We start from the raw sequence: 14243 nt of genomic DNA on the forward strand, positions 1-14243 counted from the left end.
CACAGTGATTTCTTTCTGCTCACCCTTCTGCGATGGATGAATCTCACTGAGGGTAATGATCTGGACTCTGTACTGAGCCAGCTTTCAACTGCCAAGAACAGTTCTCCCCTCAAACCTGTAAGCTGTGATGTTGTTCATGAGGATGCACACATTCCATGTGTCAGTGGTGACCATGGTGTCATTGTTACACTCTTTTTCAAGACTGGCTTATGACTGTCTTGACTCCAGCTACAGTCTGCTAGTCAGAGAGGTGAATCAAATAACACCCGGAGCACCTTTTCTTTCTCTTTCTTATATTAGAAATGCGATCAGTGGGATCCTGAAAGGGCTGCTAAATTGCTCAGGAAGCTGTAGAGTTCCACTCTCATTGGGCAGCAGCCCTGTCACCTGAGTGGCTATTGGGCAGCTTCAAAGCTCCAGCTCACGTGACTGCGCAGGAATTGTGACATCAGATGACAGAAGACAGATGATAGAAATGTGATGAATATGATCTGTGCCTGTGTTGGATTATTGTGAGAGACTTATACATTTTCAGCCTCAGTCACTTGTTCTGACCCATCTCAGTCAGCAGCTGAATCCAAATGGCTTGAGAATGCACTGTGTGTCCTGGGCGGTTTTATTTGTTCATTCATTGGACATGGTCATTGCTGGCTGGACCAGCATTTATTACCTGCCCCTAACTGCCCTAAAGAAAGTGATAGTGAGTTGCCTTCTTGAAGTGCTGCAGTCTGTTTAGTTTAGTTACAATATTATTAGGGAGGGAATTCTGCAATTTTGACCAGCTACAGTGAAGGAAAGAGTATATATTTGCAAATCAGGATGTGGATGAGTGGCTTGGAGGGGAACTTGCAGCTGATGGAATTCCCATGTCCCTGCTGCCCTTGTCCTTCCAGATGGAAATGGTCATGGGTTTGGAAGGAGCTATCTAAGGTGCCTTGGTGAATGTTTGCTGCCAGTGAGCATCAGTGGTGGAGGGAGTGGATGCTTGTGGATGTGGTGTCAATCATGTGGGCTGCTTTGTCCTGGATGGTGTCAAGCTTCTTGAGTGCTGTTGGAGCTGCACCCATCCAGGCAAATGGCCACTATTCCATCACACTCCTGACTTGTACCTTGTAGATGATAAGCAGGCTTTGGGGAGTCAGGTAGTGAGCTACTTGTTACAAGATTCCTAGTCTCTGACCTGCTCCTGTGGCAACAGGATTTATGAGGCCAGCCCAGTACAGTTTCTGGTCAACAGTACCCCTCAGGGTGTTGATATTGGTGATTCAGTGATGCCATGATATTCTCTCTTATTGGAGATGGTTGCTACTGGTACTTGTGTGGTGTAAATGTTACTTGCCACTTGTCAGCCCAAGGCAAAACTACCCAGGTCTTGCTGCATTTGGAAATGGTCATTGTATTTGAGGAGCTGTGAATGCTGCTGAGTATCGTGCAATCAACAGCAAATATCCCCACTTCTGACTTTATGATGGATGAATGGTCATTGACGAAGCAGCTGAAGATGGTTGGACCAATGACACTACCTTGAGTAACTCCTGCAGAGATGTCCTGGAGCTGTGCTGACTGACCTTCAACTATCTCTCTCTTGCATGTTGTTGAGTTCTGGGTGTTGCACAACATGGTACTAAACAATCTTCAAGACTGTTGGACATTAGATTAGACAGCCCAGTCTGCTAGAAAGACAAATCGCTAATCCACTGAGCTTAGGTGACCAAATGGCTATCCCAACCTGGTCTGGACCACTTATCAAAACAATTTATCAGGATGTGACTGCTGCTTCATGTTAACAACTACTTGGAGTCACGTGCAACAGTTCAGTGAAGGTGAGGGCATTGCAGGATAAGCTACTCCAAAGAGTAAATTGAGTCCACCTGTGAGAAATACTACCCCTCTCTTATGCCATGAGGTGCAATTGTCAAGGGCAGGAATGAGGGAGAGATAGATGATTAAATAATCTGTCAGTGTTCATTACCTGATGTTATTTTTATATATAAGGAGAACGTGGGTGAGTTACTGGAAGGGTGCTAGTATCTCTCGAACTCTACCTCAACAACAATGTGCATTTATATAGTGCCGCTAAGCTTATTAAAAAACAATGAAAAGAAAGGGCAGTTGGGAAAAAAATAACGGAGAACAACATAGCAAGAAATGCAAGAAATGTAATTCAACTGGCAATATAATACCTGCTGTACAATATAATACCTGCTGTACAATATAATACCTGCTGTACTATTTTCACTTTGTCGGACCCAAGTTTAAAGAGGTCATTAATGCCATCAGCTTCTAAAAACCCAAAAGAAAATCAGAATAATCTTAATGTGCAGCATGTAGTTCTTATCATGAGAAAAACATTCTTGAGATTTTAATTTGAAAACACTTTGATTCAATTTTCCATATAGCTCATTCAGACATGTTATAGACCAAATAGTAAGCCATCAATCTTATTGCTTTAAACTAAGATCTTTTAACCTTGAAAAAGTTGTTCAAGTCTATTTGAAATGCAAATACCAAAAATTGACATGGGGGGGAGGGGGGGGGGGGGGGGGGGGGGGGGCGGGGGGAGGGTGGCGGGTGGTGGTGGGGAGGATAAAAAGGGAAACACAGGAGACAGGCACACAGCTAGCTAAAACTAAAATAATTCCAAAACTATCTGATATTTCACATAAATGTGTTATACAGTGTACTAACTAAGGGAAGACAGATTTGATGCTAATGATGACTACACACACGTTCACATTGCAAGTACAAAGAAGATGATAACGAGGAGAAATCAGCACTTTCTTAAAAAGAAGTGAAGAACAGGATTTAGTCAGAACAAGGCAAACTAATTTTTGCTGATTCTAAATACTGTTAAACTACTCAAGCAGTAAAATACATTTCCAGCCGAACCACTACAAAATGTTAACTGGTAAAACATACATTTGAAGTAGAAAGTCACGAGACTATTATGAAAAGTTACGATTTTTTAAGTCTAACAATATTAAATAGTTTATATGAAAATTGAATTTTCAAGAGTGAACATTCAATGTAGTGAATCTTCTTTGTTCTAAGTATAACAAAAAGGATTTGCCTAGATTTACCTCTTTTCCAGCAGTGTACATTGTAATACTGATATCACTCTATGGGAACATTTCATACATACATCACCACTATCACCATGTTTGTTCATTCTGGGATCCACTGAAAGCCAGGAAAATTGTGTTGTTGTTGCAGGTCAAAGTTTAGTCCTGTTTGGTTTTTTTTAGAAACACACCCAGCAATCTGTCAATACCAGGGAATTTACTGGTGGAAATGGTTAACACGGATTTAAAGATTCCTGAAGAAGGGCTTATGCCCAAAACGTCGATTCTCCTGCTCCTTTGATGCTGCCTGACCTGCTGCGCTTTTCCAGCAACACATTTTTCAGCTCTGATCTCCAGCGTCTGCTGTCCTCACTTTCTCCTAACTGATTTAAAGATCTCTGGTTTACTGCAAAATAACATCAGGTTGAAAACAGGGATGTTGGAAACAGAATCCGATACATAACTATCAATTCTTTCTGATTTAAAGATCCAGTTCACAGATTTCATTCAAAAGTAAGAGAACCAAAGGAGACTGATCTACAATGACACAAATACCAAAGCAGGGAAACCTTTTATAGACTTTATGGAATCAAATCATGAGCCAACATATGTTCTTGAGTTCTGAGAAATTTATTCTATAGTTTGAAGGCTTCATTAGATTCCAGCCATATACCATGTTTATGTGGATAATTATCTCAGGAAATATCTTACCTGGATTTTGGTCTTGTTCTGTATCATCACTATTCCAAAGAAAAATGAAAGAACTAATTAAAAATGTGCAAAACCAATTCACTTTATTCCTTCTTCATGCGTAAACAGAAACATATTTACATCCTGAGTCCAAATCAGTTGACATGGAGGCTTCTTGCTTGGAATTATGATGAGGACATGTGGTATAACAATGTGACTGTCTCAAAACCAAGGAGTGTCAACAAAAATACAGATGAGTCCAGAAGCTTTTAACAAAATGGAGCGTTTGAAAATGACATATTTGAAAACAGCATTTTGTTGTTAAACAGGTTGCAGTCCTTTTAAATGCTGTTGCTGAGAAGGATATCAGCTAAATGCTGGCTAGCTTAACATCTGGTTGGTATGGACTGGTTGGACTGAAGGATCTGTTTCCAGGGTGTACGTAGAATAGGATTATAGAATCCCTATAGTGTGGAAGCAGGCCATTTGGTCCATTAAGTCCACACTGACCATCTGAAGAGTAACCTATCCAGAGCCAGCCTTCTACCCTATCCCTGTAACTATACATTTCCCATGGCTAACCCACATAGCCTGCACATCCCTGACACTATGGACAATTTAGCATGGTCAATTCACCAAACCTGCACATCTTTGGACTGTGGGAGGAAACTGGAGCACCCGGAGGAAACCCACGCAGACACGGGGAGAATTTGCAGAGTCCACGCAGTCATCTGAGGGTGGAATCTAACCCATTCCCTGGCGCTGGGAGGCAGCAGCGCTAACCACTGAGCCACCGTGCCACCCCATCTCTGTGACTTCAGTTCAGGCGAAACAAGTTTCAAATCAGAGCAAAGCCCAAGCCACTTAGGCTCAGTCCCAAGTTCATAAACAAACACAAGAATTGGGAGCAGGAGTCGGTAAATCAGCTTCCTTCAGTCTGTTCTGCCATTCAATAAAATCATGGCTGATCCGTCAGTTTTTCACATTCCCATTTACCTCAATAACCTTTAAGTGTTCATTCAGGCTCAGCCCCAAGTTCAGAACTGAATCATCTATTGGAACACTTCTATATTTTCCACACCAAGAGCAACATTGTCCAAACCAAATCAAATGAAGCACAGTTCTTTATTTTAGTTGTGGAACAATGTACACAAGCAGATGAGCTGAGACTGCCCAAATTGCTCTGTTAGTCTTGAACATCACTAACACCAATGAATTGAGAAGCCCTTCAGTCCACCATTTAATCCAGATTCACAACCAGGTCCCTGGTGAAAAAAGTAGCATGATGATCCACTAAGCCATCTAGCTCATTGTAAAATACAAATCAATTCACAAACTCTAATGAAAGCTCAGATAAGTCACATCCACACGTGATGTTTACAAGCTATGATTCATTTGGAAGAAACTATTTAACTCAATCTAACAGGCATAGGAAAATAAGGCTAAGAACTAATACAAAAATAATAAAAAGGAGGGATTGCATATACTCAGCAAATCAGACAGCATTTGTAGAGAGAGAAAGTGTGTTAAAGTTCTGGGGTACCATCTGTTATTCATATCTGAGTCCCACCACATCTCATAACCATATGCAAGTTAACATTTGAAACTTTCAAGGTATACTCAAGAGTTTGAATGACACCTAGTGATATAAAATTGAACAGATCCTACCTTTTGCCTGTGAAATATTCCAACTGATTTACCGTCTTTATTCCTGTTTTGTCAATCTAGCAAAAGACAATAATTAAGTTTTCATTTGGGATATGTAAACGTAAGAGGTTTCCCTCCATAGAAAAAGTAACGTAATTCTGACTGAATAAGTACTGCTACGAAATTCTTTGAAATATTAATTTTTCAACAATCTTTGTAGGGCTCCAGTGACTGGAACAGACAACCTGAACTATAGAGCTGGAAGCTCTTTTCCAACCCATGTATTCCACAGCATTTGAATCAATATTTAACAGTCTTGTGTAAATTAATTTTTAGAGGGACTGCTGCTCCTGAATCTTCCACAAACATTAGCATACAGCTCATTCACGAGTGGAACACAGATAAAATCCAGCCCATCGTGAAAGTCTCCTCTCACATTCTTGGATGATTTGCTCAGTCATGTAGTAAGGTTGGAAAATGGAAATGTCAGGCTGATGTAGTAAGGGTGAAGAGCATTAATGGATTGGGGAAGGGGAAGCCTCATATTGCACATCATTTCAAAATCCAATCCTGAGCTGACACCAGCTTAAAAAGTGATAAATATTCCCTCAAAGCAACATGCCTCTTTTTGATGAATACAAATTGAAACACTCCACTAAATTAAATATTTCTCTTAGAATGTTGAAAAGAACTTGCTTCAAACTCAACTTTACAACATAAAGTCTCTTTTACACGGGGGTCACAATAATTCAAGGTAAGTATAACCTTCGCAGAGCCATTAAGACAGCCAAGGACCAATACCGATCCAAACCAGAGACCCAGACAGACACCCGGCAACTATGGCACTGACTGAATGACATCACAGGTTCTAAAAAGAGACAGAGCAAGATAGCAAATGATGACATATCCCTCCCAGATCGTCTCAACGCCTTCTATGCGTTGAGCAGAATTTCAGTGGAGAGGTAACGCCTATTCCGAAAAGTCCTGACGAACCTATCCCAACAGTCACTGCATCAGAGGTCAGATCAGTTTTCCTTCATGTGAATCCAAGGAAAGTGATGGGACCAGACGGAGTACCAGGCCGTGCACTCAGAGCATGCGCAGATCAACTGGCAGAGATCTTCTCAGACACATTCAACCTTTCCCTGCAGCAGGCCACTGTCCCTGCCTATTTCAAGAGGGCCAACATTATCCCTGTGCCTAAGAAGGCTCATGCAGCCTGTCTCAATGACTACCGCCCAATGGCCCTAACTTCGGTGGTCATGAAGTGCTTTGAAAGGCCTGTCATGGCATTAATCGATTGCAGCCTCCCCACTACTCTTGACCCACTCCAATTTGCCTATTAGACCAATAGATCCATGTCACATGCCATATCCCTTGCCCTTCACTCTTTCCTAAAACATCTTGACACTAAGAATAGATACGTGAAAACAACTTAGCTCTCAATGCTGGCAAAACCAAGGAACTCATTATTGACTTTCAGCAGGATGTTATTCATGCCCCCCTACACCTTAACAGCACAGAGGTGGAATGAGTGGAGAGTGTCAAGCTCCTGTGAGTGGTCATCCACAACAAGCTTTCTTGGACTCTTGACTTGGACACACTGATTACAAAGGCCCAACAACGTCTCTTCTTCCTCAGGCAGCTGAGAAAATTTGGCATGATGGCGAATACCATTGCCAACTTTTATAGGTGCACCATTGAGAGCATTCTTTCTGGATGTACCAGTACCTGGTATAGCAACTGTACCATTCAAGATCGAAGATGGTTACAGAGAGTGGTGAACTCAGCCCGGACAATCACAAAGGCCAATTTCCATCTCTTGAATCCATCTACCAGGCCCGCTGTCAAGGAAAGGCCGCCAGCATTCTCAAAGATCCATCCCACCCTGGCAATGTTTTTCTACAACCTCTATCATCAGGCAGAATGTACAGAAGCCTGAACACATGCACCAACAGTTTTCAAAACAGTTTCTACCCTACTGTTTTTAGAATAATAAATGAACTCACAAACGCTTAACATTCGTCTGTACCTGTGTTTTTGTTTTTGCCGCTGTTTACCAATTATTTACTTATCTATCTACTTAACTTTGTGATCTTCCTGCATTGCTTGCAAGACAAAGCGTTTCACTTGCCTCGGTACATGTGACAATAAATTCAGTTCAATTCAATATGCAGAAATTTCTGGTTTGCAGGATAGGAGTTTTGACTAGGTCCACTATTTCTCCATCTCCAAATGAACTCTCAGCCTCATGTTTAAAAATCCAATTTGATTTCTACCACGCAAAGCCAGAACTGTAATGACTAAATACTGTTCAAACAGGAGATACTTAAAATATCATAAATTAAATGCTTTATTTCAAGTATTTTTTTCTCCCTAAACAATGCCCACAGTTGGATTCAAACCACTGAAGTCTCCAGTATATGTAACTGCTCTTTTCTTTTAAGAATAAACATTACTTTTTTTTTACTTATTTTGATGACTGTTCGAACAGGACAAGTGTTCTTTTGCAAGTGTTGTTTTTTGCAGAAGTCAAAAGCTGTGATCACACTATACAGTAGTGTTTTATTTAGCGCACTGCACTATTCTTGAGAATAAGCAGAAGTTGCTGTTTGGCAAGATAAAGCAAACCAGTTTCCGGAGAGCAAAAGTCCCTTAAAAGGATAGCCTTATAGTAAGTCTTTCACAGCAATTCTATTTGACAGACTGGTAAATGTAAATGGACAAAAGGGAAGTGAGTTTCTTTGCCTTAGTTCAGGCTGTGGTGAGTTAGTCAGTCAGTTTTGTCTGTCAACAATATGTCATAGTAATAATAGCTTTGCTTACTTGTGCTTAATTTACACTTCTTTAGAAGCAGAGAAGGTGGACTTCAGCCAGAAGTGCTGCTGGTCATTTCCTGTTCAGCAAATTCTTTTGTATCTGTTTTGCATTGATGTCAATGAAGGCTTTATTGTAGACATAGAACATTACAGCGCAGTACAGGCCCTTCGGCCCTCGATGTTGTGCTGACCTGTAGAACCAAGCTGAAGCCCATCTATCCTACACTATTCAATTTTCATCCACATGCTTGTCCAATGACCATTTAAATGCCCTTAAGGTTGGCGAGTCTACTACTGTTGCAGGCATTCTGTTCCATGCCCCTACTACTCTCTGAGTAAAGAAACTAGCTCTGACATCTGTCCTATATCTATCACCCCTCAATTTAAAGCTATGTCCCCTCGTGCTAGCCATCACCATCTAAGGAAAAAGGCTGTCACTGTCCACCCCATCTAACCCTCTGATACCTTGTCTGTCTCAATTAAGTCCCCTTTCAACTTTTTCCTCTCTAACAAAAACAGCCTTTCCTTGTAAGACCTTCCCTCCATACCAGGCAACATCCTAGTAAATCTCCTCTGAACCTTTTCCAAAGTCTCCACATCCTTCCTGTAATGCAGTGACCAGAACTGTACGCAATATGCCAAGTGTAGCTGCACCAGAATTTTGCACAGCTGCAACATGACCTTGTGGCTCTGAAACTCAATCCCTCTACCAATAAAAGCTAACACACCTTATGCCTTCTCAACAACCCTATCAATCTGGGTGGCAACTTTCAGGGATCTATGTACATGGACACCAAGAATCTTACCATTAGTCCAGTACTCTGCATTCCTTCCAAAGTGAATCACTCCACACGTTTCCACATTAAACTCCATTTGCCACCTCTCAGCCCAGCACTGCAGCTTATCTATGACCCTCTGAAACCTGCAACATCCTTCAGCACTATACACAACTCCACCAACCTTAGTGTCATCCGCAAATTTACTAAACCATTCCACTACACCCTTGTCCAGATCGTTTATAAAAATGACAAACAGCAGTGGCCCCAAAACAGATCCTTGCTGTACAACACTAGTAACTGAACTCCAGGTTGAACATTTCCCATTAACCATCAGCCTCTGTCTTCTTTCAGCTAGCCAACTTCTGATCCAAACCACTAAATTACCCTCAATCCCATACCTCGTTATTTTGTGCAAAAGCTGATCGTGGGGAACCCTGTCAGACACTTTACTGAAATCCATATACACCACATCAACCGCTTTACCCTCATCCATGGCTAACTTGTAACTCTCAAGTGCTCTGATTCTTCACGTCTCATCCTAACATAAGCCATCTACTTCCTCTTGACAAGAGATTCAACTTCTTTAGTAAACCAGGGCTCCCTCGCTTGACCACTTCTTCCCTGCCTGACGGGTACATACTTATCAAGGACATGCAGAAACTGTTCTTGAATAAGTTCCACATTTCAATTGTGCCCATCCCCTGCAGTTTCCTTCCCCATTCTGTGCATCCTAAATCTTGTCTAATCAGATCATGATTGCCTTTCCCCCAGCAATAACTCCTGCCCTGTGTTATATACCAATGTCTTTCCATTGCTGAAGTAAACATAATCAAATTGAGGTCACTATCACCAAAGTGTTCACCTACCTCCAAATCTAACACCTGGCCAGGTTCATTACCCAGTAGCAAATCCAATGTGGTTTCTCCTCTTGTTGGCTTGTCTATATACTGTGTCAGGAAACCATCCTGCACATATTGGACAAAAACTGACCCAAAAACTGGCTCAAACTATATTATTTCCAGTCAATATTTGGAAAGTTAAAGTTCCCCTGTTACTCTCGCTCCTATGCAGAATAATCTTTGCCTATCCTTTCCTCTACATCTCTGGAACTCTCAGAGGCCAGAGAAAATTCCCAACAGAGTGACTTCCCCTTTCCTGTTTCTAACCTCAGCCCATAAAACCTCAATAGACGAGTCTTCAAATGTCCTTTCTGCCACCATAATACTGTCCTTGACTAACAATACCACACCTCACCCTCTTTTGCTATCCTCTCTGTTCTTACTGAAACATCTAAATCCCGGAATCTGTAACAACCATTCCTGCCCCTGCTCTATCCATGTCTCCGAAATGGCCACAACATCGAAGTCCCAGGTACCAGTTCACCCACCTTATTCCGGATACTCCTGGCACACTTCAAATCACATTCCTGCTTGCCAGTGAACCCTTGCGATATTGAAACCATATTTCTGACTTCACTACTCTCAATCTCCTGGACACTGGAACTACAATTTAGGTTCCCATCCTCCTCTGAATTAGTTTAAACCCTCCCGAGTAGCATCAGCAAATGTACTCCCAGCATATTGATTATAATATTCTGAAAGATTGAAAAAACTGGTAGCACAAGATTATAAAGAGTAAATGGCTTCAAATGCCACAGATCTATAGCTGTTTGTAAAGCAAATATTGAACCAACAGTCACAGTCATGCTTTACCAAATATTTAACAACTGAGCGGGCAGAGCCTGAAAAACAATGTTGGACAGCAACGATTTTGTATATAATCAATAGGACCTCTGGTTTATGGCAATTTATGAAATTAATTTCTGATTTAATACGTGGGATTTGAACAGTGCTTCCACCTGTTTACAATTACATTCGTCATCTGTTTATGATGACAAAGTTGAATTTTGATTTTATTACACAGGTTCAAAGAAAATTCACCTGTGCTATTAGACAATGCTGCTCAATTTTCCTGTGACAAATAGAAGTCACGAACGTAGCTGTGCTGTAAAGAACAGATGGAGGTCACACGATGAGCTCTGATAAGGGCCCTGTCACCCAACACTACTGCTTTCCTAATAAAACATGTAGCTGTTTATTAAGTATGCCTACAACCATCCTTTCTGGCAACCTGTGCTTGTTACTAATTATTCACTCAGTCTTTTAACAGCTGTCCTAAATTTGTCCTTTACCACAGATTTATCTATTTGTACTTTCTCAGTTTGCTGCCCTGTTGTATTTGAAAATATTGTTCTCTATTTTCTTTCCCTATCTCTTTAATTACCTGGATGAATGATAAATTATCAAGCTCCTTTTCTTTCAATGACTAATTGCTACGTGGAACCTGATGGTTATTGAACTGCTGGGAAATTTTAATTTTTAAGTGAGATCAAGGAATTCTCCTGCTTTATTTCTTAATATTGGAAGACAAGGAGATAGTTTGCAAACCTCCCGTCAGGTGACTGGTTTGAAGATAGGTAAAATTGCATTTGGTTTTGTAGCAGGCATGTGCTTTAGTGCTCAGTAATTTTGTATTCCATACTTCTCATGGTTTTCAATGAATCAATGAAATGTGCATTACATTTTTGATGCTTGGAAAAGACCAGGTCAAAATTAATTCCTCAGCCCCAGACCAAAAGGGCTACAGTTCTGGAATCCACAGATAGTCCTCAAAATGATTATCTTCAAATCAAAGTCAACTTGGGGAGCAATGGCACATTATACTCTCCTTCGTCAACAGGAGAGAAAAGAACATGAGGATTAAGACAGACGATGATTCTCCCATACATTTCTCCTCTGGGTAATCTCAGTTGACTAAGTTATAGAAAAGGATTGTGACTATGTTACGAGCCAACTTTTTAAAATTAAAGATATCAGGAAGAGGAAGTGATTTGACACCATATACTATACAAATGAACCTAGATACCAGGACTAAGATTGGGTTAGTATACTTCCATATCCGCCACAGATTCACCTGCACCTCCACCCACATCATCTACTGCATCCGCTGCAGCCGGTGTGGCCTCCTCTATATTGGGGAGACAGGCCGCCTACTTGCGGAGCGATTCAGAGAGCACCTCTGGGCCACCCGGACGAACCAACCCAATCACCCTGTAGCACAGCATTTCAACTCCCCCTCCCACTCCACCGAGGATATGCAGGTCATTGGACTCATCCACCGCCAAACCACAACAACGCGACGGTCGGAGGAGGAGCGTCTTATCTTCCGACTGGGAACCCTCCAACCACAGGGGATGAACTTGGACTTCACCAGTTTCTTCATCCCCCCTCCCCCCACCTTGTCTCAGCCGAATCCCTCCAGCCCGGCACCGCCTTCCTGACCTGCAGTCTTCTTCTTGACCTCTCCGCCTCCACCCTACTCCGACCTATCACCCTCACCTTGACCTCTTTCCACCTATCACATTTCCAACGCCCCTCCTCCAAGTCCCTCCTCCCTACCTTTTATCTTCTCCTGCTGAACACTCTCTGCTCATTCCTGAAGAAGGGCATGTGCCCGAAACGTCGAATCTTCTGTTCCCTAGATGCTGCCTGACCTGCTGTGCTGTTCCAGCAATAAAGTTTCAGCTTAGTATACATCACTCATTGTGTGTAAACATGTATTGATTTTACTCAAGACCTACCATCAGGCTGAACAGATCCTTTGCTGTACCAACATTGCAAAAGAATTATTGTTAAAATAAACTTGAAATCATGTCAGAATAAGTAACCATCTCCTTCTTTGGTTTCCATAGTTACCTCAAGTACGAGTGTTTCCACACACACATTTTGCGGAAGGTCAATGTCAGGATTGAAGTGTTTCACAATGGCGACCAAGAGATGCAATGTGGAGACCAAATCCTTTTTATGGATTACTGAAAGGGAAAGGAAACAACAGCGAACAATAGACCAAACAATAGTTTTGACTTGAGTTACACAGAACAAGTGGACAGGATTTCCAAATCAGTATTCTGTGCTTCTGAAGAGCTGGGACTATGCGAGCTACAATAAATATTACCTTGATTCTTCTCACCTTTAACATGGGCCCCAATCATGATTCACTCATCAGTGTGACTTTAACAGATTGGAAATTACTGTCAGTCCCATTTTTATAATTATTTATGGAAACAACATATGGGAATGCCATGAGCAGGTCAAGGAGTTCTATTAAAGTATAATTATCGGTCCAACAGATTTATTAAGCTTGTCGTGCTGCAGACAAGTACTTGTCTTCCACTACACAACTACACATAGCTGTATGGTTAAGACAAGAAGCTCGATATTTACAGAGCTCTGCCCCATTACTCTGAGAGTCAGATATGTTCCATTGTAGCAGATTCTGAAGAAATTACCCAGGAGATCAAATTTACCTCTGGGCAAGTGTCCCACACCTGGAACCCTCTGTAAGTGGTCATTAAAACCAGAATCTTCAGAGGGTTCAGACAAAATTAAGTAAAGTAGTTACTCAGGTAAAGTTTGACTATTAAATACATAGCACAACCCTGGAGTAGCTATGAAACAGTCTCCATACTTACATATTTCCAAATAGTCCACCCCCGGGACACTTACATTTCCTTCCCCCAAGGCCATGGTTTACCTTCTTCTGAGTGTGCTGCTGTATGAAAGAACAGTCTTATAGAAGTAAAACTCCACATTCCTGAGGGAGACCTGAGTGGAATCTCGTCTCAGGAATGTGGGCTCCCTCATGTCATGAAATAAAGGGGATGGACTGCCATTTCCTGGATAATTTGGTCCATTACTATCATTCTTTGCACAGGCTATTGAATTACCATGAAAATTTTCCTTTCCTCAAAATGTCGAATCCAAACCAAACAATTCATTGATTCACATAAATGGAATAATTATTCTGAACTCCAAAATGGTAGGTGATATCAGCTGGCCATGACAGCTTTCAGGATTCATCTGCCCCTGTGCCCCAGACTGAGTGAGAGATATTTGGGCAGTGCCATTTTTGTGATGGGCAAATGTCACTGAGTAGCAATGTCACACAGCAGCACTGTGTCCCTGTGTGTGCCCACTCACAAGCCAACCGAACAGTGATGCTCACAATGAACACAACATTTCATAAACAGGGGGAATAAACCTGAACACAACCTGAAACACTGAGCCATATATTAACTTTCCTCTTTGATATATGAAATTATAATACACTTCCTTATTTTTCTATAATTAAAGACATTAAAACACATTTTGTAATGCTATGATATGTCTGAGTCTTAAATAGACGTT

The 14243-nt window shown here is 41.4% G+C and overlaps 1 protein-coding gene across 3 annotated transcripts in view; it reads right to left on the reverse strand.

Annotated features, from left to right (window-relative positions):
- Positions 1-14243, reverse strand: part of parvg (parvin, gamma) — a 51677-nt gene that overhangs the window by 14731 nt on the left and 22703 nt on the right. For all 3 annotated transcript variants that reach the window (XM_043709210.2, XM_043709211.2, XM_087997396.1), the window contains 4 exons: positions 12753-12868; positions 5421-5476; positions 3774-3802; positions 2222-2283 (listed from right to left, as the gene is read on the reverse strand). In XM_043709210.2, the coding sequence (XP_043565145.1) occupies positions 2222-2283; positions 3774-3802; positions 5421-5476; positions 12753-12868 (263 nt within the window). The remainder of the gene's footprint in view (positions 1-2221; positions 2284-3773; positions 3803-5420; positions 5477-12752; positions 12869-14243) is intronic.

The sequence above is a fragment of the Chiloscyllium plagiosum genome, unplaced genomic scaffold, assembly GCF_037043375.1.
Source record: "Chiloscyllium plagiosum isolate Xiang-an unplaced genomic scaffold, Cpla_swu_hap1 HiC_scaffold_19, whole genome shotgun sequence".
NCBI lineage: Eukaryota > Metazoa > Chordata > Chondrichthyes > Orectolobiformes > Hemiscylliidae > Chiloscyllium > Chiloscyllium plagiosum.